The sequence below is a fragment of the Danio aesculapii genome, chromosome 13, assembly GCF_903798145.1.
Source record: "Danio aesculapii chromosome 13, fDanAes4.1, whole genome shotgun sequence".
In the NCBI taxonomy this organism is placed as follows: Eukaryota; Metazoa; Chordata; class Actinopteri; order Cypriniformes; family Danionidae; genus Danio; species Danio aesculapii.
The window spans coordinates 3,097,065-3,119,286 of record NC_079447.1 but is presented as its reverse complement, the minus strand read 5'-3'; the positions used below and the strand labels follow the sequence as shown (position 1 = coordinate 3,119,286).

Here is a 22,222-nt window from a genome sequence, read left to right as displayed (position 1 = left end):
TTGAACTCTTTGGAGTGAACGCCAGGTGTTACGTTTGGAGAAAACCAGGCAGCGCTCATCACCAGGCTAATACCATCCCTACAGTGAAGCATGGTGGTGGCAGCATCATGCTGTGGGGATGTTTTTCAGCTGCAGGAACTGGAAGACTAGTCAGGATAGAGGGAAAGATGAATGCAGCAATGTACAGAGACATCCTGAAGGAAAACCTGCTTCACAGTGCTCCTGACCTCAGACTGTGGTGATGGTTTATCTTCCAGCAGGACAAGGACCCAAAGCACACCTCCAAAATATCAATGGAGTGGCTTCATAACAACTCTGTGAATGTCCTTGAGTGGCCCAGCCAGACCTAGACTAAATCCTATTGAACATCTCTGGAGAGATCTGAAAATGGCTCTACAACGTCGCTTCCCATCCAACCTGATAGAGCTTGAGAGGTACTGCAAAGAGGAATGGGCCAAAATTCCCAGAGACAGGTGTGCCAAGCTTGTGGCATCATATTCAAAAAGACTTGAGGCTGTAATTGAGGTGCCTCAACAAAGTATTGAGCAAAGGCTGTGAACACTGATGTACATGTGATTTTTCAGGTCTTTTATTTTTAATAAATTTGCAACAATTTCAAAAAATCTCTTTTTCACATTGTCATTATGGGGGATTGTGTGTAGAATGTTGAGGAAATAAATTAATTTAATCCATTTTGGAATAAGACTGTAACATAAACAAATGTGGAAAAAGTGAAGCGCTATGAGTGGCCCCTCCGGGATGCACTGAAAGTAGTGTATGCATGCACACACAAATGTATTTTAAGATTTTCTGTCCACTGTAAAAAATATTTTAGTATAAAACTGGTATTAAATACAACATTACTGTAAATTTGTATTAAATTACAGTATTATTTATGGCTTTTTTGACCAAATATACCGCAATATTATAGAAAAGGCAGAAATTAAATAATTAACTCTATAAAGCAGTCAACGTGTGAAGTGGAAACGTTGACTTTTTTGATCCACTTTAAATGCTGACCACTGTATATATATATATATATATATATATATATATATATATATATATAGATAGATATATGTCACATAGACTATAAACATGTTTTTGGAGAGGGACAGTCAACCGTGAATTTAAGTAATGAAGAATAGATACTCAATTTTGGGGTGAATTACTGCAAACCAGCGTTTCTTCTCCAGGAGCGGCAGACGGAGAGAAGGAAGACATGAACACACAGAGGCAGAACACAGATTGCACTTCTGAATACTTCCAACATCATCCTGGACAACACACACACACACGGGTCTGCAGAGAGTTCAGTAGTAAAATACATGGAGGATCCTGGCTGCCAGAAAATTCAGCAATTGTCAACAATCATAAATCATCTGCGCTCACAGAGACCGAACGCTAGCTCTCGCTCAGACGTGTTTTAGCCCTTATCCTTCAAACCAACACACACACACACACACTCGCACACTTTCATAAGGCCTTCACAAATCACTCAAAACAACATTCAGAAGGCAAACACTGGGGTCAAACTGAGCACATCCAGGTCATATTGAACCCTACAGATAAACACTCCTCTGCTTTTCCAATCGTGAAGTTCGTTTATAATTATTTATTAAATATAAAGGGTTAAAAAGCTTCTTTTTCAAAAGCATTTCTCATAAACAGTGAAAGAAAAATCTTCCGAATGAAACTTATTTATCATTGTGATGTGATCTTCATTGAAATACGACTATTTATGAAATATTCTAAGAGATGAGACTGTTAATTTAATAAATAATTATATATGAAGAACGTCACAGGATAAAAACACATTTAATCTTATTGTAAATAAAACCGTTCATCTCAAAACTGCAGTATTTTAATTCAATATCATATGGATTATTTAGAAAACATTTCACAATGAAAAAATTGCATAATGAAATGTATTTTAACTGTATTTAAATGTGTATTTACAAAAATACACGCGTATATCTATTAAAAAGTCTTTATTCGTTGCGAAATTATTTATATATGATCATTTATTGAATAAATTTGCAACATCAATTCTCATTACTGCAATTGTTTTCAATGACATTTCATTTAAGAAATAATTACGAAACAACTCACAATTAAAACATTCAACCGAGTAATTTTTATGGCTTTATTTTCTTCTAAAAATGCATATATATATATATGAACATTATATATTAATATAATATATAATATACATACATGCACACAAAACAAATATATATAGATACACACACACACCACCGGATAAAAGTTTGCGGTCAGATTTTTTTAATTAATGATTCTGTTCATCAAGGCGGCATTTATTAAATGTAAAGCATTTTTTTAATTGTGACATATTTATTAACATTTTAAATAACTGCTTTCTTGTTGTATGTAGTTTCAAATGAAATTATTACTCCTGTCACTATTGCTTTTATTTCTAATACCATTATTATTATTATTATTATTATTATTATTAATAATAATAATAATAATATTAATGATAATAATAATAATAATAATAATAATGATAATAATAATAATAATAATAATAATAATAATAATAATAATAATAATAATATTAATGATAATAATAATAATAATAATATTAATGATGATAATAATAATAATAATAATAATAATAATGATAATAATAATAATAATAATAATAATGATAATAATAATAATAATAATAATAATAATAATAATATTAATGATAATAATAATAATAATAATATTAATGATGATAATAATAATAATAATAATAATGATAATAATAATAATAATAATAATGATAATAATAATAATAATAATAATAATAATGATAATAATAATGACAGTATTGATGATGATAATAATAATAATAATAATAAAAAGGCGTCACGGTGGCGCAGTGGGTAGCACAATTGCCTCACAGCAAGAAGGTCACTTGATCTCAGCTGGGTCAATTTATGTTTCTGTGTGGAGTTTGCATGTTCTCCCCGTGTTGGCGTGGGTTTTCTCTGGGTGCTCCGGTTTCCCCCACAAGTCCAAAAAGATGTGGTAGAGATAAACTGAATAAGCTAAATTGTCCATAGTGTGTGTGTGTGAATGAGTGTGTATGAATGTTTACCAGTGATGGGTTGCAGCTGGAAGGGCATCCGCTGTGTGAAACATATGCTGGATAAGTTGGCAGTTCATTCCACTGTGGCGGCCCATGATTAATAAAGGGACTAAGCTGAAAAAAAAAATTTATGAATGATAATAATAATAATAATAATAATAATAATAATAATAATAATAATAATAATAATAATAATAACAAGCAGAAGAAGAAGAATGAGCATTAAAGTGATTTCTGAAGGATCATGTGACTCTGAAGACTGGAGTAATGAAGCTGAAAATCATCTTTAAAATCACTGGAATAAATGACTAAATTAAATGATAAACTACTTTTGAACAGTTATTTTATAGTGCAATAACATTTCACAAGTTTACAACTTATACTGTATTTTTGATTAAATAAATGCAGCTTTGATGAGCAGGAGAAGCTTATTTCAAACCATTTAAAAATCCTACTGACCCTAAACGTTTGACTAGGAGTGTGTATATATGTATTTTAGAGTGTGTTTATTTGTTTTTTTTGTGCTAGACAAAGATTAATCACTTCCAAAATAAAAGTTTGTTTTGTCATAATATTTATATGTGTGTGTATCATATTTATTAAGTATATGTGATACACACACATGCATAGTAACAAAACTATAGAAAACTATATTGTTACATACATAGATATTTAAATGTATATATCATTTGTATCATATATATATATATATATATATATATATATATATATATATATATATATATATATATATATATATATATATATCTTTTTCAAAACAAACTTTTATTTTGGATTAACCTTGATTAATGTGTGCCCACCCCTAATATACATAAATATATATACACTTTTTCATTCAAAGTTAAAGTGCAAGTGAAAAACACAGTCAAGTTTACATTATTTTGTACATTGGTTTCCACTTTAATGAAAATATATTAAACAAACTTGATTAATGTAACCATTTTGAAGAGAACGGCATGTTTTACTATAGATTTTAGCACAAGAGCCCTGCTATCATGGAATATCACTGTGTCTGACGTCACAGGGTTGGTTCTGTTCCCTCAGCTGAACAGATACAGTGGAAGTAAAGCACTGAACACGGAGACTGGAAAGCTTAGTTTAACCCAATGCCTGAAGTTGTGGAGCTGGTGCAAATACAAACATCAGATCTGTGTCAAATATAATATATATATATATATATATATATATATATATATATATATATATATATATATATATATATATATATATATATATATGCATAGGACGATAAACATTTTCAAGGTTTTTTTTTTTTAAATAGGTTTTTGTTTTTTACCCAGACATTTAAAAAGAATGTATTTTAGAGCAGTAAGCAAAATACGGTGAAACCGTGATATTTTTATCCAAGGTTATCATACCGTGCCGTCAGAATCTTATACCGACCCATGCCTATATATATATATATATATATATATATATATATATATATATATATATATATATATATATATATATATATATATATTAAAGATATTTATACGTTTTCTATTTTTCTTATTTTAATACCTTTCGTTTGATGCGCTTTGGTCCACTGTCTCACGCTGGTGCAGCGCTGCCTGACGAGGGGATTTACATTCAGACTAATGCAACGATTAAAGCACATGACTTCATTACTAAGTCACATTTTTGTGGATTATGTCAAGACATTTTCCCTTATGAAGTTGATCTCTCAACATGTATGAAGGATGCAAAAATATACCATGTGGAAAACCGTGCTGATCTTAGTTTGGTTTGAACACAGAGGTGAGGGGCTGTAGTAGTGAAAAGTGAAAGTACCCACCCCCATTACATCAGCACCGGACCTTGTTGAAACCATGGTTGAAACCCAGACAGGTGGTCAGGCAGCATAATACAGTGGACCAAAGCGCATCAAACCATCAGTAATTAAATGGGAAAAATAGAATAAATATATTTTTATTTATTAAACAGCAGTGGTGTAAAGTAACGAAAAACAGATACTTAAACCACCGGAACTGAGTAGTTTTTCTCAGAAATTATAATTTACTAAGTAGTTTCAAAATGTGTACTTTTACTTTCCCTTCAGGACATTTTTACTGCAGTATCAGTACTTTTACTCCACTACTTTCCTTCAACCTGCAGTCACTACTTTATTTCTTCTTGTCTATTTGGATTAGAAAAGTCCCATGATTCCTGTCCAAAATCCCACATAGAAGGTAAAACTCATCATAGTGAACTCCCTCAAGACATTTACAATTGCAGTAAACTGTTTGGAAGCATTAAAAGTGTCCAAGAAGATGTGCAAAATCTTTACACACATTGACCCAGAGACTGTTTAGATGCATGTCACTGATGAGAAGATGGCGGATGTTTACTGTATGATGACCAAAATGGCCTTAAACACCCAGCAGGCACAAGACGTCAACATGACGTCAGATTGACGTTATACCCTAACATCATGGGGACGTTGCATTTTATCTGGAAATGAAAACCGGTTTGACGTCAAAACTCAATGTCAGACCGACGTCAATGTCTAATGTCCAACCTAAAATCAACCAAATATCAACGTTTAATGATGTTACAGCTTATCGTTGTGCGGACGTTACCAATATGACGTCTATCAGATGTTGGATTTTGGTTGCCATACCTGATGAATAAATGTCAGTGTTTGACGTCAATGTGACGTTGGTTTAAGATGTTGGCTTAACGTTGGATTTTGGTCTCTTTCCAACACAACCTAAAATCAACGTCATTGAATGTCGTTATTGGTGATCAAAGTAACGTTGTCCTTAGACGCTGACTAGACATTGAGTTTTGGTCACCTGACATCACAACCTAAATCTGACCTAATATTAACGTCTTATGACGTTGTGTGCCTGCTGGGCTATAACTAAATGCACTACAGAATGTTACGTTTACACACATCCACAAATTACATGCATCAGCATAATACTCTCTCCTCACTACTCTTAAGTACTTTTGAAAGAGCGACTTTTTACTCATACTCAGAAGTAATATTCGCAACCGATACTTTTGTTCTACTTGCACTACATTTACTTTGTACTTTTAATTAAATATGATTTTTCACTACTCTTTCCACCACTGTTAGACACACATCTGATGTTTGTATTTGCACCAGCTCCACAACTTCAGGCATTGGGTTAAATTAAGCTTTCCAGTCTCCGTGTTCAGTGCTTTACTTCCACTGTATCTGTTCAGCTGAGGGAACAGAACCAACCCTGTGACGTCAGACACAGTGATATTCCATGATGGCAGGGCTCTTGTGCTAAAATCTGTAGTAAAACATGCCGTTTTCTTCACAATGGTTACATTAATCATGTTTGTTTAATATATTTTCATTAAAGTGGAAACCAATGTACAAAACAATGTAAACATGACTGCTCCACTTCCACTTTAAGGTGAAATATGACCTGGAGAGGCTCTGGTTGCTATTGTGAAGTACTGATTTGATTTGAGGAGAAATCATAATAATAACTCTGTCTGATGTGAGTTTGGATGTGACTAAACCTTCTGAAGGTGTAAAAATAAACACAGTTCATCAGCGCTGAGCGTTTCCCATCATTCCTCGAGTGCCCTGAGCATTAAGGCACTGCAGCGTTGTCTGAACGTCATCTGAACGTCTCCTTCATCTGAAACGCTGGAGCTGAGTGTGTTTTCCAGCGAGAATCACTGCACTTCAGCTCATCCGCATGGACATAACAAACACACACACACACACACACTCTCACACACACACACACACACACACAGAAATAGTCTTTGTCCTACTGTCAAACCCGACCCACTTCAGAAAAGTGCACTTGAGTGCGATTAGCTTGCCGAGGATATAAAATAGTGCTTGTGTGTGTGTCGTGTGTGTTGCGTGTTGGTGGTGTGCTGGTGAGGTGCTGCGTGTTGGTCCTCTTGTCACCTGCACTCCACCGAAACGCCCGCGGTCTGAGACGCCGCAGACACTGTGGGCTCCGCTAGCGTTAGCATGACCGCCGCAGTCAGAGAGCTGGAGGACGGAGATGAAGACGAGGAGGACGACGCTGCTGCTGCGCCTGCTGGACAACACACAAAACATCAGCTGATAAACGCACATAACATACTAGTATTCAGCTTAAAGTGACATTTAAAGGCTTAACTAGGGTAATTAGGGTAAAGTTAGGGTAATTAAGCAAGTTATTGTTTAATAGTGGTTTGTTCTGGAGACAATCCAAAACAAATATTGCTTGAGGGGGGTAATAATACTGACCTTAAAATGGTTTTAAAAACATTAAAATCTGCTCTTATTCTTGCTGAAATAAAACAAACAAGACTTTCACCAGAAGAAAAAATATTATAGGAAATACTGTGAAAAATTCCTGAATCTGTTAAATATAATTGAAAAAGAAATTCACAGGACGACGAATAATTTCAACTTTATATATATATATATATATATATATATATATATATATATATATATATATATATATATATATACACTCACCGGCCACTTTATTAGGTACACCTTACTAGTGCTGGATTGGACCCACCTTTGCCTTTAGAACTGAATCAATCCTTCATGGCGTAGATTCAACAAGATACTGGAAATATTCCTCAGAGATTTTGCTCCATATTGACATGATAGCATCACGCAGTTGCTGCAGATTTGTCGGCTGCACATCCATGATGCCAATCTCCCGTTCCACCACATCCCAAAGGTGCTCTATTGGATTGAGCTCTGGTGACTGTGGAGGCCATTTGAGTACAGTGAACTCATTGTCATGTTCAAGAAACTAGTCTGAGATGATTCACGCTTTATGACATGGTGTGTTATCCTGCTGGAAGTAGCCATCAGTAGATGGAGACACTGTGGTCATAAAGGGATGGACATGGTCATCAACAATACTCAGGTAGGCTGTGGTGTTGACACGATGCTCAATTTGTACTAATGAACCCAAAGTGTGCCAAGAAAATATCCCCACACCATTACACCACCACCACCAGCCTGAACCACTGATCCAAGGCAGGATGGATCCATGCTTTCATGGTGTTGACACGAAATTCTGACCCGACCATCTGAATGTGGCAGCAGAAATGGAGACTCATCAGATCAGGCAACGTTTCTCCAATCTTCTATTGTCCAGTTTTGGTGAGCCTGTGTGAATTGTAGCCTCAGTTTCCTGTTCTTAGCTGACAAGAGTGGCACCCCGTGTGGTCTTCTGCTGCTGTAGCCCATCTGCCTCAAGGTTGGACGTGTTGTGTGTTCAGAGATGCTCTTCTGCAGACCTCGGTTGTAATGAGTGCTTATTTGAGTTACTGTTGTCTTTCTATCAGCTGAGACCAGTCTGGCCATTCTCCTCTGACCTCTGGCATCAACAAGGCATTTGTGCCCACAGAACTGCCGCTCACTGGATATTTTCTCTTTTTCAGACCATTTACTGTAAACCCTAGAGATGGTTGTGTGTGCGTGAAACTTCCAGTAGATCAGCATTTTCTGAAATACTCAGACCAGCCCGTCTGACAAACAACCATGCCACGTTCAAAGTCACTTAAATCACTTTTCTTTCCCATTCTGATGCTCGGTTTGAACTGCAGCAGATCGTCTTGACCATGTCTACATGCCTAAATGCATTGAGTTGCTGCCATGTGATTGGCTGATTAGAAATTTGCGTTATTGAGCAGTTGGATGGGTGTACCTAATAAAGTGGCCGGTGAGTCTATGTTGTTAATGATATATATATATATATATATATATATATATATAGGAACAAAAATGAAACAACATTGTAGTCTAATTAAAAGGTGTTTAATCAGTTTTAAATTGGGAATATCACACACTGGAGTGTTGTGATTGACCAATCAGAATCAAGTATGGCAGAGAGCTGTGTAATATCACAGGTAATTGAATGTTTTCCAGCACAAGCACTTACTCTCCCTCTCCTTCTTCTTGATGCGTTTGCGGCGGCGGTCGATGGAGGCCACTTCAGACTTCAGCAGCAGGTAATGATTCCTGATGTCCTGCAGTTTCTCCTGAAGGAAGGAGATGCGCTCCAGACTGCTCATCTTCTCCAGGTCGGCTGGAGGAACACGGTCAACACACATCATCAATAAACACAGACTAACAGCGGAGCGCCAGTTTGCTTTAAAGGTCCCATGAGATTAAAATAAAGTTTCTTAGATGTCAGTATCAATACCATTAGTTTTTAGGATATCTATAAGCTTGTGTGCTCTAAAACAGTGATGAAATTCATGTTTAGAAGATATAAATCTTATATAAACATGTAACATGTGTCACAATATGATAAAAAAGGGTCACAGATTCCTGTCCCTGCTCAAAAATCCAGCTTAAACCAGCCTAGGCTGGTTGGCTGGTTTTAGCTGGTTGAGCCATTTCCAGCCTGTTCTTAGCTGGTCAGGCTGGAAAATGACCAGCTAAAACCAGCTTGACCACCTAGCCAGGCTGGGAGCCCAGCTAAAACCAGCTATGTCCATCTTAAACCAGGCTGGTCAAGCTGGTTTTAGCTGGATTTAGCTGGTCATTTTCCAGCCTGACCAGCTAAGACCAGGCTGGAAAAGGCTGGTAACCAGCCTGGAAATGGCCAAAACCCCTCTAAAACTAGGCTGGTCAACCAGCTAAAACCAGCCAACCAGCCTAGGCTGGTTTAAGCTGGTTTTTTCAGCAGGGTTTAGAGGGGTTTTGGCCATTTCCAGGCTGGTTTCCAGCCATTTACAGCCTGGTCTTAGCTGGTTAGGCTGGGAGATGACCAGCTAAACCAGCTTGACCAGCCTAGCCAGGCTGGGAGGCTAGCCAAAACCAGCTATGTCCAGCTTAAACCAGGCTAGTCAAGTTGGTTTTGGCTGGTTTTAGCTGGACAACCACGCACACACACTCACACGCGAATAAAAGTCACCCATTACAGTTAGATCCGCTGTGTAACAATGAGAACGGAGTGGCTTACACATCTGGAAGCTCCAGCGCGTGCGTCCGTGGCTGTGTTCGGAGTCTGTGTGTTTGTGGTATCGTTGCTGTCCTGACGGAAGCGTGCGGCTCGTGCACTTGTGTGTGATGCTGGATTTGAGCTCCGCGCCGCTGCTCTTCACTGGTGGAGATTTGGCAGTGCTTTCGCTGATACACTGGTCCTCACTATCACTGCTGTGAGCTGCACACACAAACACTGGGTTATCATATTTTACTGGGATTCTCATCGCTGTAATGATGTTTCTACTCTACAGATTGTATCTTCTCAGCCATAGCCCTAAACCCAACCCTCACAGCAAACAATCTGCACTTTCACATTTTCAGAATTCTTCATAAACTCCTACTCTGTTCATACAGGGACGAGACGACCCTTAACGAAGTGTAAACACTTTACTGCACATTATACTGTGTATGTAACTAAGAGGATTTTGAATTTGAATGATTTCACGTCACAATTTCCATAGTATTTTTGCTGCTGGCAGAGTGTGAGCAAACCATGAAGTGTAGACAAAAGCTTGAGCTCCAGTGGTTTAGTGAAGTCAACCTGCAGCTCTTGATCATCTGATTTAGCAGATGATGCTCGAGCGAAATGAAAAGCTCCAGCAGAGACACTCGAGCACGTTCACACACTGACGAATGAATCACTGAGGATCTGGAGAGACTGAAGGTGCTTTCATACCTAGACGTTTGTTTCGGAAACTGGCACGTTTGGCGCCTTAGTTTGGTTCGTTTGGCATATGTGAATCCAGCAATCGTGCTCTGATCTACTCCAAAAACATTCAGTCCGAGATCGCCTGAATGAGTTGGTCTTAGCTGGGTTGAATCGGACTCTGAAGTGGTTCGGTTGTAGTGAGAGAGCAACACGATTCAACTAACTAATGAACCAGGCTAATTCACAGTGTATTGTGGATATGTATTAGGCATATATGGCTATAAGAAGAGAGATTGATGAGTAGATATATCGTTCCTACCGGTGTGTTTTAATGACATTAAGTGTGTTTTATGTTAAATACGAAAGTGAAAGCATGCCGTCTAACTGAACTATTAAACAATATTTACAGAGTTCATACACATTTTGTATGCTTTTATCATCTTTGAACTAATCCTGTTGTCGATCAGCGCCACCTCCTGGACTGATTACTTTTAAAAATGTGATCTAATAGGATTGAAAACATCAGCTGTGAGGCATTTTCCCTTCAGTGTCAGACGGCATCTTCTGCTGTTTAAATGAAGCCTCGTCATCGCTAAAGTCAACATTTTCTCTTTCTTTTAAATATATAACCAACCCAAACACATGTAGTTCACCATAATGTTTGACACACACACGTAGCCTACTGTACTGTCCCACTAACACACTGATTTAATAACTGTGACAGTGAAAATATAGGCTAGCGTCATTTAGAAATGACAGAAAAACACAAACCGTGGTAAATACAACACACTAATGAAACATAAACGACTCGCGATTAGAATCAACAGCAAATCATCCAGCAGAGGGTCAGTCAAGGACTTTTATTGCTCATTTTTGTAAATTGCATGACTGTTAAGACTCATGCCAGTAATCTGGTTAGCTCTATAATGCAGTGAAGTGTTGCGTGCGTGTGTGTGTTGAAGAGCCGCTAAGCTAACAGCTGACAGGCCTGGGAAACACACACACACACACTGTATTTCGGACGGCAAACATTTGAACTAGGAGAACGTTTTTCTCTCGCGCTTGAACCACAGATCTGACAGATTATAACGGCTTTAACACACACCTTTCTAAGTTGTGTGTGACAAAAACGGGCCGTAATCCACTCAAAATGCTATTGAAACCCATTTCAGAGCGCAAATTACCTATTGTAAACACTGTAAATGGAAGTTCTAACCATTCTACCGGAAGACGCTGGTTGTATGGCGCCATCAATGCAGGAGCCAAGAAAAAGGTCTATACATATAATAACAAGCCATGGTCGACCCGAGCTCAAACAAACCTTGTTGTCGTCTTGATGAACAGCCACAAAGAGCAAGATCTGCCGTGTCCTGTTTTTGCTCTAGTGCGAGTGGTTTTACCTTCTCCAGAGAGCTCGTCGTGCGTCTATATTTGAAATAACGAACTTTTTGAGCTCATATTAATAACATGCTCGTGATCATTAATGCGCTCTGATATCTCATCCTGTAAGAACGAGACAAACGCGAGAGTGAAGCGCAAAAAAACAGGTGAAGCCTGAAAAAAACGAGCAGCAAATGATGCATATAACATGAACAAACTGCCATGTTTAACTATTATCATCGCCTTTTGGACTATTATGAACTCAGAATGACGGAATCACTCTCTAACAGAGGCTACATGTGCTGCTGAAGATTAAATACACAGATGAGAGGTTTACACTGACTGTGGGCTGTATTTTGTGTTGTTTTTGAACCCAAATACAGACGAAATGTCTGCTATATGTAGTTCTTCTGTAATTGATAGCATCTCGGAGACTGTAAGGGGCTGTATGTGTTTATATATGGTCATTTATTTATTTATTATATATAATCACAGACGTTACAGTAGGCTGTTTCACACTATCATTGATCTGCAGTTATAATCAACACATGTTCATAGAAAAGTTAGTAATAAACATTTCTACACAAGTATTTATGTGTGTAAAGCGTCTGTTTTGTGAGAAGTGCTTCTTGTATGATATGTGAGCGACCCCTACAGCTTTACTGTAGACATTTCCTCGCGTAAAAATGATGTTGTCTGAATCTTTCTGTCATACACAATGCCCACCAAAAGGGTACCCTTTTGGCATTGGAAACGCAAGCTTGATAAAGGTGACCTGTATCGACCCGTATCGTACTGTATCTCTCAGAGGAAATGGACCAATGGTAACAATTTAATCATCATCAAAAGAATTCATCTATAGGTGTTAAAGCAGCCTGAAGCTCAGCTGAGAGACTGATCTTACGCTGATGTTGAGCTCGCTCACCTGCTTTACGGCTCTTCTTGGGCTGTAAGCTCAGGTTTTTATGACTGCGCTTGTGTTTCTTTGTTGCTCCACCGCCTTGAGATTCTTTATGCCGTTTCTGACTGGATGAGGCTGTGAGAGGGACAACAAGATGAGTGCAAATGTTCATTATGCTCTGATTCTGAAAATTTGATTCAGAGCAGTCCGTTTACATACAGTACAACTGGGTTTGCATTCAAAATCATGAGATGTGAAACATACAGTTGCAATCAGATTTATTAGCCCCCCTGTTTACTTTTGTCCCCAATTTCTGTTTAACGGAGAGCAGATTTCCTCAGCACATTTCTATACATAATAGTTTTAATAACTCATCTCTAATAACTGATTTATTTGATCTTTGTCATGATGACAGTAAATAATATTTGACTAGATATTCTTCAAGACACTTCTATACAGCTTAAAGTGACATTTAAATGCTTAACTAGGTTAATTAGGTTAACTAGGCAGGTTAGGGTAATTAATTTGAATAACGATGGTTTGTTCTGTTGAAAAAATATATAGCTTAAAGGGGCTAATAATATTGACCTCAAATTGGTTTTTAAAAATTAAAACTGCTTTTATTCTAGCCGAAATAAAACAAATAAGACTTTCTCCAGAAGAAAAAATATTATCAGACATACTGTGAACATTTCCAGAATCTGTTAAACATCATTTGGGAAATATTTCCCAAAAATTCAATGGTGGTTTATTAATTTTGCCCCAAAAGCTACTGATATAAAAATATTCATTTTCAAAATGTGGTGTACTCATTTATATATATATATATATATATAGAGTAAAAGTAAATCATGATTAATCACATCCAAAATAAAAGTTTGTTTTGACATATATGTGTGTGTGCTGTGTATATTTAAATACAAACATGCATGCTTAGATTTGTGAAAATGTTATTTCGTATTTAGATATAAAATACGTATGTATATAATAAATTATATACAATATAAATATCTGTTTTATACATTTTGCGTTTGTTTTACATATAGCCAATAATATAACACACACATATCCTATGTCAAAATAATCTTTTATTTTGTATGCAATTAATTTTGACTTGCCCAGCACTAAAATGTATATAAACAGTTGAAGTCAGAATTATTAGCCCCCCTTTGATTTTCTTTTTTTATATTTCCCAAATGACGTTTAACAGATTCAAGAAATGTTCACAGTATGTCTGATAATATTTTTTCTTCTGGAGAAAGTCTTGTTTGTTTTATTTCGGCTAGAATAAAAGCAGTTTTTAATTTTTTTAAATCCATTTTAAGATCAATATTATTAGCCCCTTTAAGCTATTTTTTCTCGATAGTCTACAGAACAAACCATCGTTATACAATAACTTGCCTAATTACCCTAACCTGCCTAGTTAACCTAATTAACCTAGTTAAGCCTTTAAATGTCACTTTAAGCTGTATAGAAGTGTCTTGAAGTGTCTCTAGTCTAATATTATTTACTGTCATCATGGCAAAGATAAAATAAATCAGTTATTAGAGATGAGTTATTAAAACTATTATGATTAGAAATGTGTTGAGAAAATCTGCTGTCCATTAAACAGAAATTGGGGGAAAAAATAAACGGGGGGGGCTAATAATTCTGACAACTGTATATGGTGTGTGTGTGTCTAAAACATACCTGCATATTACTGTTAAATAATAGTTTTATTGAACTTTTTTTAATAAACAATATGTTTACTTAAATTGTAAGTGTTTTAGTACAAACATTTAGTATTTTGTAATAAATATAATAGGAAATGATTTTTCATAATGAAATACACAACAAGAAGAACAACAATACTACTTATACTTACTACTAATAATAACATTAAAAATAATAACAATAATAATAATAATAATAGAAAAAATAATAGTAATATTAATAATAAAACAATATCATTGACAATAATAACAACAATATATCTGCAAGCAGCACTTATCGGGGCCAAGCAGCCCAGCGGCCACATCATAAACAAGCATGGTGACAAGCCACAGAGCAACTGGAAAATTCTATAACTTTTTGGCAGCATGGTCTGAGCCAAATTTGGTGGAAATGGGCTAACGATCTATGGAGAGTTCAACAGATTTTTAAACTAATTCAAGATGGTGGACAGGAAGTTGTGTCAATCAGGGAATAAATTATATCAATGGTCACATATCAATGATGCAAGGAATCTGCAAGACCCGTCTCATGACAACAGACAAAACCATTGAAAAGTATTTTGATGAATTTTGTATGGTTTCTGTTGATAGAATTTAATTGTGTGTTAATTTTACCCAGAAGGTGGTATAAACTGACATAGTCTGGTCAATGTCAGGTCTAGATCACACACATTTTGATTTCAGTACTTTAAACTACTGCAGTGATTCAGCTTGTAATGTCGTCTGGCAGGAATACATCAAGTTTGCCCATTCGCTTCAAAAGTTATAATGATAGACATAAGTGAAACTTTGGACAAGTAGTGGCGCTAAAGAGTTTGAGTTAAAGAGTCCAAATTTGTTGTGGTTGAAGATCAGTGTCATGGATTGGTCAGGCTCTCACGACCCCCACTCACGAAGATCACCATCACCTGACTTCTAATGAGCACACAGCTGCATCACATTCACGAGCACCAGATAAAAGCACAGCACTCCAGTCGCTCATTGTCCGGGCTCGTCTCGACGAAAGCGGACAACTGAGCGACCACTCAGCGTAGTCATCCTCAGCTAAACAAACGATTTACTTACCTGTTCTCTTTGTATTCCTCCTAGTCTTCCTGGTCCTCCCGAATCGTCCTGTCTTCCAGTCCTTCCAAGTCTGTGTCATCCTCTGTCAGCTGTATCTGGTGTGTGCTGTCCATCCTCGTGTATTCCTGTTACCCAGCCACGGAGGAAAAGACCCCAACATCATTCCTGATCCTCCTGGCTATCCTTCATGTGCTCCTTGTTGTCATTCAATAAACACCCTAACGTTTCCTTACCTCTGTCTCCTGTCCGCTTCATAACAGAAGCCCGGACCCATAACGACGACAACATGAGCACCCTCGATCACTTTCAAGAGCTGGTGGACCAGTTGAAGCGGATTCTACAGCCACCAGCTCCACTTTCCAACGCACCACCAGCACCGAGCACTTCCGCCTCCACAGTTTCTTCTTCGGCCCTTCCTTCCAGTCCCATGGCCCGACCAGCGCCCTACTCAGGCGGAGCGGGGGAGTGCAATGGTTTTCTGTTACAATGTTCCCTCATATTCGAAATGCAACCTTCTCTATATCCCACAGATAAGTCAAAGATCGCCTACATCGTATCACTACTCTCTGGACCTGCACTTAAATGGGCTGAGACGATCTGGAACCAAGCCGGGCCGGTCATGAATTCCATCACTACCTTCACGGAGTATTTCAAAGAGGTGTTTGGACGTTCTGATGGGGAAGTAGCCGCTGGAGAGCAGCTGTATCATCTAAAGCAAGGTACTCTATCTACACAGGAATATGCTCTCCGGTTTCGCACTCTAGCAGCTGCAAGTGGATGGAATGAGAGATCGTTGTTGACCACGTACCGGCTCGGCTTGGAACCCACTCTCCGAATCCAGCTGGCCACATTAGATGATACAATGGGTCTGGAGAGATTCATCCAACATTCTCTCCGATGTTCCGATCGTCTCCGTTCCTATCAACAGGACACCATCACCCCCTCGTCTGCACTCCTCCAATCGCCTGAGTCAACAGCCTCTCCAGAACCAGAACCCATGATAATAGAGTCTGGAAGACTGACATCAGCGGAACGACAGAGGAGGCTGACCCGGGGTCTGTGTCTATACTGCGGTGTCAGTGGACACACCCGTATGGAGTGTCCCCTTCGTCCCATTCGGACTTCAGTGAGTGTATTCAGTACGAATATTGAACAATGTAAACCACTTACTACCACCGTACAAATAACTACTGCCTCTATTTCTCTCCTTGTCACAGCCCTCATCGACTCCGGGTCAGCAGGGAACTTCATCTCCCAATCCCTCTGTCGCCAACTCCACCTCCGTACTGAGGCGTCCTCGCATATATACCAGATACAACCGATAACCCAGTGCACTCGATCTTCGACCCGTATCCATCGACAATGCGAAGACATCCTTCTTCAAGTGGGGCTGTTACATCAAGAGAGGATTCAATTTCTGGTTCTGGAGGGTGCAAATATGGACATCATTCTAGGGCGCCCGTGGCTGGTGAAGCACGATCCCATCATCTCTTGGGGCACAGGAGAGATAAAGAAATGGGGATCTGGATGTACACCTACCTGTTTTCCAAATCTCCCTCTTCAAGGTCGGAACCCCATTTCTTTGTTTGCAACATCGGTCGAGAGCCCTCCTGAGAAGCAGTCTATCCACATTCCTAAGGAGTACAGCTCCTTTCATGATGTCTTCTGCCCCAAGAGAGCTTCCCAGCTACCGCCGCATCGGCCATGGGACTGCGCGATCGACCTAGTTCCAGATGCCCAGTTGCCAAGAGGTAGGATCTACCCGCTCTCGCTTCCAGAGAATCAGGCAATGGAAGATTACATAAGGGAGGCTCTGAGTCAGGGGTACATACGTCACTCAAAATCACCAGCCGCCTCAAGCTTCTTCTTTGTGGCCAAGAAGGACGGAGGGCTGCGTCCATGCATCGACTACAGGGTCCTAAATAACGGTACAGTAAAATACCGATATCCCCTTCCTCTGGTACCAGCCGCTTTGGAACAGCTCCGAGAAGCTAAAGTCTTCACTAAATTGGACCTCCGCAGCGCGTATAATCTGATAAGAATACGTGAGGGGGACCAATGGAAGACAGCATTCGTGACCCCTACTGGCCACTATGAATATGAGGTCATGCCTTACGGTCTGGTCAACGCCCCCTCCGTATTCCAAAACTTCATTCATGAAGTCCTCCGGGAGTTTCTTCACCACTTTGTAATAGTGTACATAGATGACATCCTCATTTACTCCCGGAGTGAGGCCGAACATCGCCAACACGTTGCGGAGGTCCTACACACATTGAGAGAACATCACCTCTACCTCAAAGCGGAGAAATGCTCATTCCACCAGAAGTCGATTCATTTCTTGGGATACATCATTGATCAAACCGGTATACGTATGGATGGGAAGAAAATTGAGGCTGTTCTATCCTGGTCAGAACCCACTTCCATTAAGGAGCTCCAGAGGTTTCTTGGGTTTGCTAACTTTTATAGACGGTTTATCAAGGACTACAGCAGGATTACATCACCTCTCACTAATCTCCTCAAGGGTAAACCCAAAGGACTGGAGTGGACCAAAGAAGCAGCCGCAGCCTTCCGCCTTCTTAAGAAGGAGTTCACAAGGGCCCCACTCCTGACTCATCCTGACCCAAATCTTCCTTTCGTGGTGGAAGTGGACGCATCCACCACCGGCGTCGGGGCAGTATTATCTCAACATCATGATACACCGCCCCGACTGCATCCCTGTGCCTATTTCTCTCGGAAGTTGAGCCCGGCGGAGCAGAATTACAGCATAGGAGACAGGGAGCTGCTAGCAATCAAGCTAGCCTTGGAGGAGTGGCGTCACTGGTTGGAGGGAGCCAAACATCCGTTCCAGGTGATCACAGATCACAAAAACCTCCAATATATCAAAGAGGCCAAGAGACTATGTCCACGTCAAGCCAGATGGTCACTTTTCTTCTCACGTTTTGATTTCTCCATTTCCTATCGTCCAGGACCCAAGAATCTAAGAGCAGACGCTCTCTCTCGTTTACACGAGCATCACGATCATGAAGAACTCCCAACGAAGATTCTTCCCGAACACATCTCCATTTGTCCGATCACCTGGAACGCTCCTCCAGTCGTTGCCACTCCGGAAGCCCCTGCTCCGCCGGGATGCCCTCCTCATCGGCAGTTCATACCACCTGAACACCGGGTAGATCTGATCCACTCCTTACATACCTCGCTAGGCACTGGACATCCAGGGATCAACAATACTCTCTCGCTAGTATCCCAACGATTCTGGTGGCCAAACATGGCAAGGGATGTGAGGCAATATGTTCAGGGCTGTAAGGACTGTGCCCAATCCAAGAGCCCACGTCATCTACCCGCTGGAAAGCTCCATCCCTTGCCGATTCCGAACCGTCCCTGGTCACACCTAGGAGTGGACTTTATCACTGATCTCCCTTCGTCAGAAGGTAATACCTGTATTCTAGTCATAGTAGATAGATTCTCAAAGTTTGTCAAACTAATCCCTCTGAAAGGTCTTCCCACAGCCTTTGAAACAGCCGACAATATCTTTAATCAAGTCTTCAGGTCATTTGGTATTCCAGAAGATATTGTGTCGGACAGAGGTCCACAGTTCATCTCTCGTCTATGGAAAGCCTTCTTCAAGCTCCTAGGTGTGGCCGTCAGCCTCTCTTCTGGATATCATCCCCAAACCAACGGGCAGACAGAGAGGAAGATTCAGGAGGTGGGACGGTTCCTGAGGACCTTCTGCAGTGGTCACCAGAGCTCCTGGAGCCAGTATTTGGGCTGGGCAGAATATGCCCAAAATTCACTGCGGCAACCCTCCACCGGACTCACGCCATTCCAGTGCGTCCTGGGCTTCCAACCACCGCTCTTTCCCTGGGATGGCGAACCATCTGATGTCCCCGCAGTGGATCACTGGTTCCGGGAGAGCGAGAGAGTCTGGGACGAGGCTCATCAACATCTGCAGAGGGCAGTCCGTCGAAGCAAGGTAACCGCCGATAGAAGAAGGTCTGAAGAACCCAGATACACACCCGGACAAAAGGTGTGGCTATCCACCCGGGACATACGCATGCGACTGCCCTCTCGCAAGTTAAGTCCCCGATTTGTTGGTCCCTTCACCATCGTGGAACAGGTTAACCCCGTCACCTACAAACTACAATTACCCTCTCACTACCGTATTCACCCTACATTCCACGTATCACTCCTGAAACCCTATCACGATCCTGTTCTTCCCTCCACAGAGCCTGACCACGAAGAGGAACCCCCTCCTCCACTGCTCCTAGAAGAAGGAGCCGTCTACGCAGTGAAGGAGATCTTGCGTTCCCGACGTCGTGGTGGCCAGTTGGAGTACCTGGTGGACTGGGAAGGGTACGGCCCCGAAGAAAGGACATGGGTTCCCAGAGCTGATATTCTCGATCCTAGTCTCATGGTGGAGTTTCATGAGAGCCACCCTGAGTTCCCAGCGCCTAGAGGCAGAGGGAGACCACCACGGCGTCGGAGGTGTCGGCCCTCAGGAGCGGGCCCTGGGGAGGGGGGTACTGTCATGGATTGGTCAGGCTCTCACGACCCCCACTCACGAAGATCACCATCACCTGACTTCTAATGAGCACACAGCTGCATCACATTCACGAGCACCAGATAAAAGCACAGCACTCCAGTCGCTCATTGTCCGGGCTCGTCTCGACGAAAGCGGACAACTGAGCGACCACTCAGCGTAGTCATCCTCAGCTAAACAAACGATTTACTTACCTGTTCTCTTTGTATTCCTCCTAGTCTTCCTGGTCCTCCCGAATCGTCCTGTCTTCCAGTCCTTCCAAGTCTGTGTCATCCTCTGTCAGCTGTATCTGGTGTGTGCTGTCCATCCTCGTGTATTCCTGTTACCCAGCCACGGAGGAAAAGACCCCAACATCATTCCTGATCCTCCTGGCTATCCTTCATGTGCTCCTTGTTGTCATTCAATAAACACCCTAACGTTTCCTTACCTCTGTCTCCTGTCCGCTTCATAACAATCAGACTGTCCTCTATCAGTGTGCCAAAGTTTGCTCAAATGGTTTATAGAGCTGCCATAAACTTCCAGAGTGGAATAAGAAGAAGAGGAAGAAGAAGCCGGAAGAATAATGATAAGAACCGGAATGGATACAATAGGTGTAACCCTTAGCGCTTGGCCCCTAAATATTAATTAATATTATTAATGACGATAACCGTAACTGAAAATGCTTTGTAATAATTATTTAATGGTGTAAGTAAAGTAATCTTGTATTTGCTTTGAATAAAAGAGTGTTTTACTCATCTCACTGGCAGATTATATTTAAAAATATAGTTTTGACTGATTATTTCGAAAGCAAAACAACTCGTCAAGAAAAATCTGCTTGATTTAAGAATTTTTAGATATTTGGGCCAGAAACAAGACAAAAACGGTGAGAACAGCATTTGTTGGTGTACCTTTGGCTTTCTGTTCGCTCTCCTGCTGGCTGCTGTTGCTGAGCGTCAGGCTGCAGTTGCTGTTACTGTTGCACGACAGGTTTCCGTCGAAGGCCTTTGAAGGGGAACCGGCCCCTTCTTCAGCGTTCATCTCCTGTATTTCTCCACCTAAACTCTCCACCTCCACCGTGCTGCTGTCAGACTCACTGCGGCCCCCCGCCGGCTCCTCCATCAGGGGTTCTTCGGGTAAGGAGACGGGTGGAGGACTGGCGGCCAGCGCTGCGGGCGGAGATGGAGCCTGGACCTCCGGCAGAGTCTCAGCAGGCCCTTAATAATAATAATAATAATAAATGTATATTATTATTATGAATCTATGCTTCTATTATGAGTATGAGAAGTCTGAAAATGCATTTCCTGTTTTTATACAGTTTAATTCTCAGATTAAGTCAGTCTGAGGTATTGGACGGGGCTAACACACTTAACCACGGCCCTTCAGCTGTCAGGGTCGCGAGACAATCAGGGCGAGGGGGGTGGGGGTTGCTTGGTGATTTCCAAAAATATCATATATGTTATTAAACTACTAGAGTTACCAAATTTTATTCATAACACACAGATAAAATTTGTATTTAATAGCTACTTACAAAAATAACATGCAAATAAAAAGAGATCAGCCTTTCAATTCTTATTCCATTAGATTGCGACCCCTGGGGTTATTACACTAGATTAACAACACACCAATGCAGATTGATTTTACGACACAATAAAAAAATCATAACTTTGACACCTTTACGCCACTCACATACATTAAAAATAAAGTCTACGACTAGACATCAGTGGTGTAAAGTAAAGAATTACAGATACTCAAACCACTGTAAATGAGTAAAAGCCCTTGAGGACATTTTTACTGCAGTATCAGTACTTTTACTCCACTACTTTCCTTCAACCTGCAGTCACTACTTTATTATTTCCTGTCTATGAGGATTAGAGAAATCAGTCCTTTGAGTCCAATCAAATCCCACATAGAAGGTAAATCTCATCA

The 22,222-nt window shown here is 40.1% G+C and overlaps 1 protein-coding gene across 1 annotated transcript in view; it reads right to left on the bottom strand.

Moving 5' to 3' along the window:
* Positions 1-6,448: 6,448 nt before the first annotated feature.
* Positions 6,449-22,222, bottom strand: part of arid4b (AT-rich interaction domain 4B) — a 159,693-nt gene continuing 143,919 nt past the window's right edge. The window contains exons 21-25 of the mRNA XM_056470555.1: positions 21,205-21,510; positions 13,028-13,138; positions 10,051-10,251; positions 9,022-9,168; positions 6,449-7,167 (exon numbers count right to left, since the gene is read on the bottom strand). Coding sequence (XP_056326530.1) covers positions 7,028-7,167; positions 9,022-9,168; positions 10,051-10,251; positions 13,028-13,138; positions 21,205-21,510 — 905 coding nt within the window. The 3' untranslated portion in view covers positions 6,449-7,027. The remainder of the gene's footprint in view (positions 7,168-9,021; positions 9,169-10,050; positions 10,252-13,027; positions 13,139-21,204; positions 21,511-22,222) is intronic.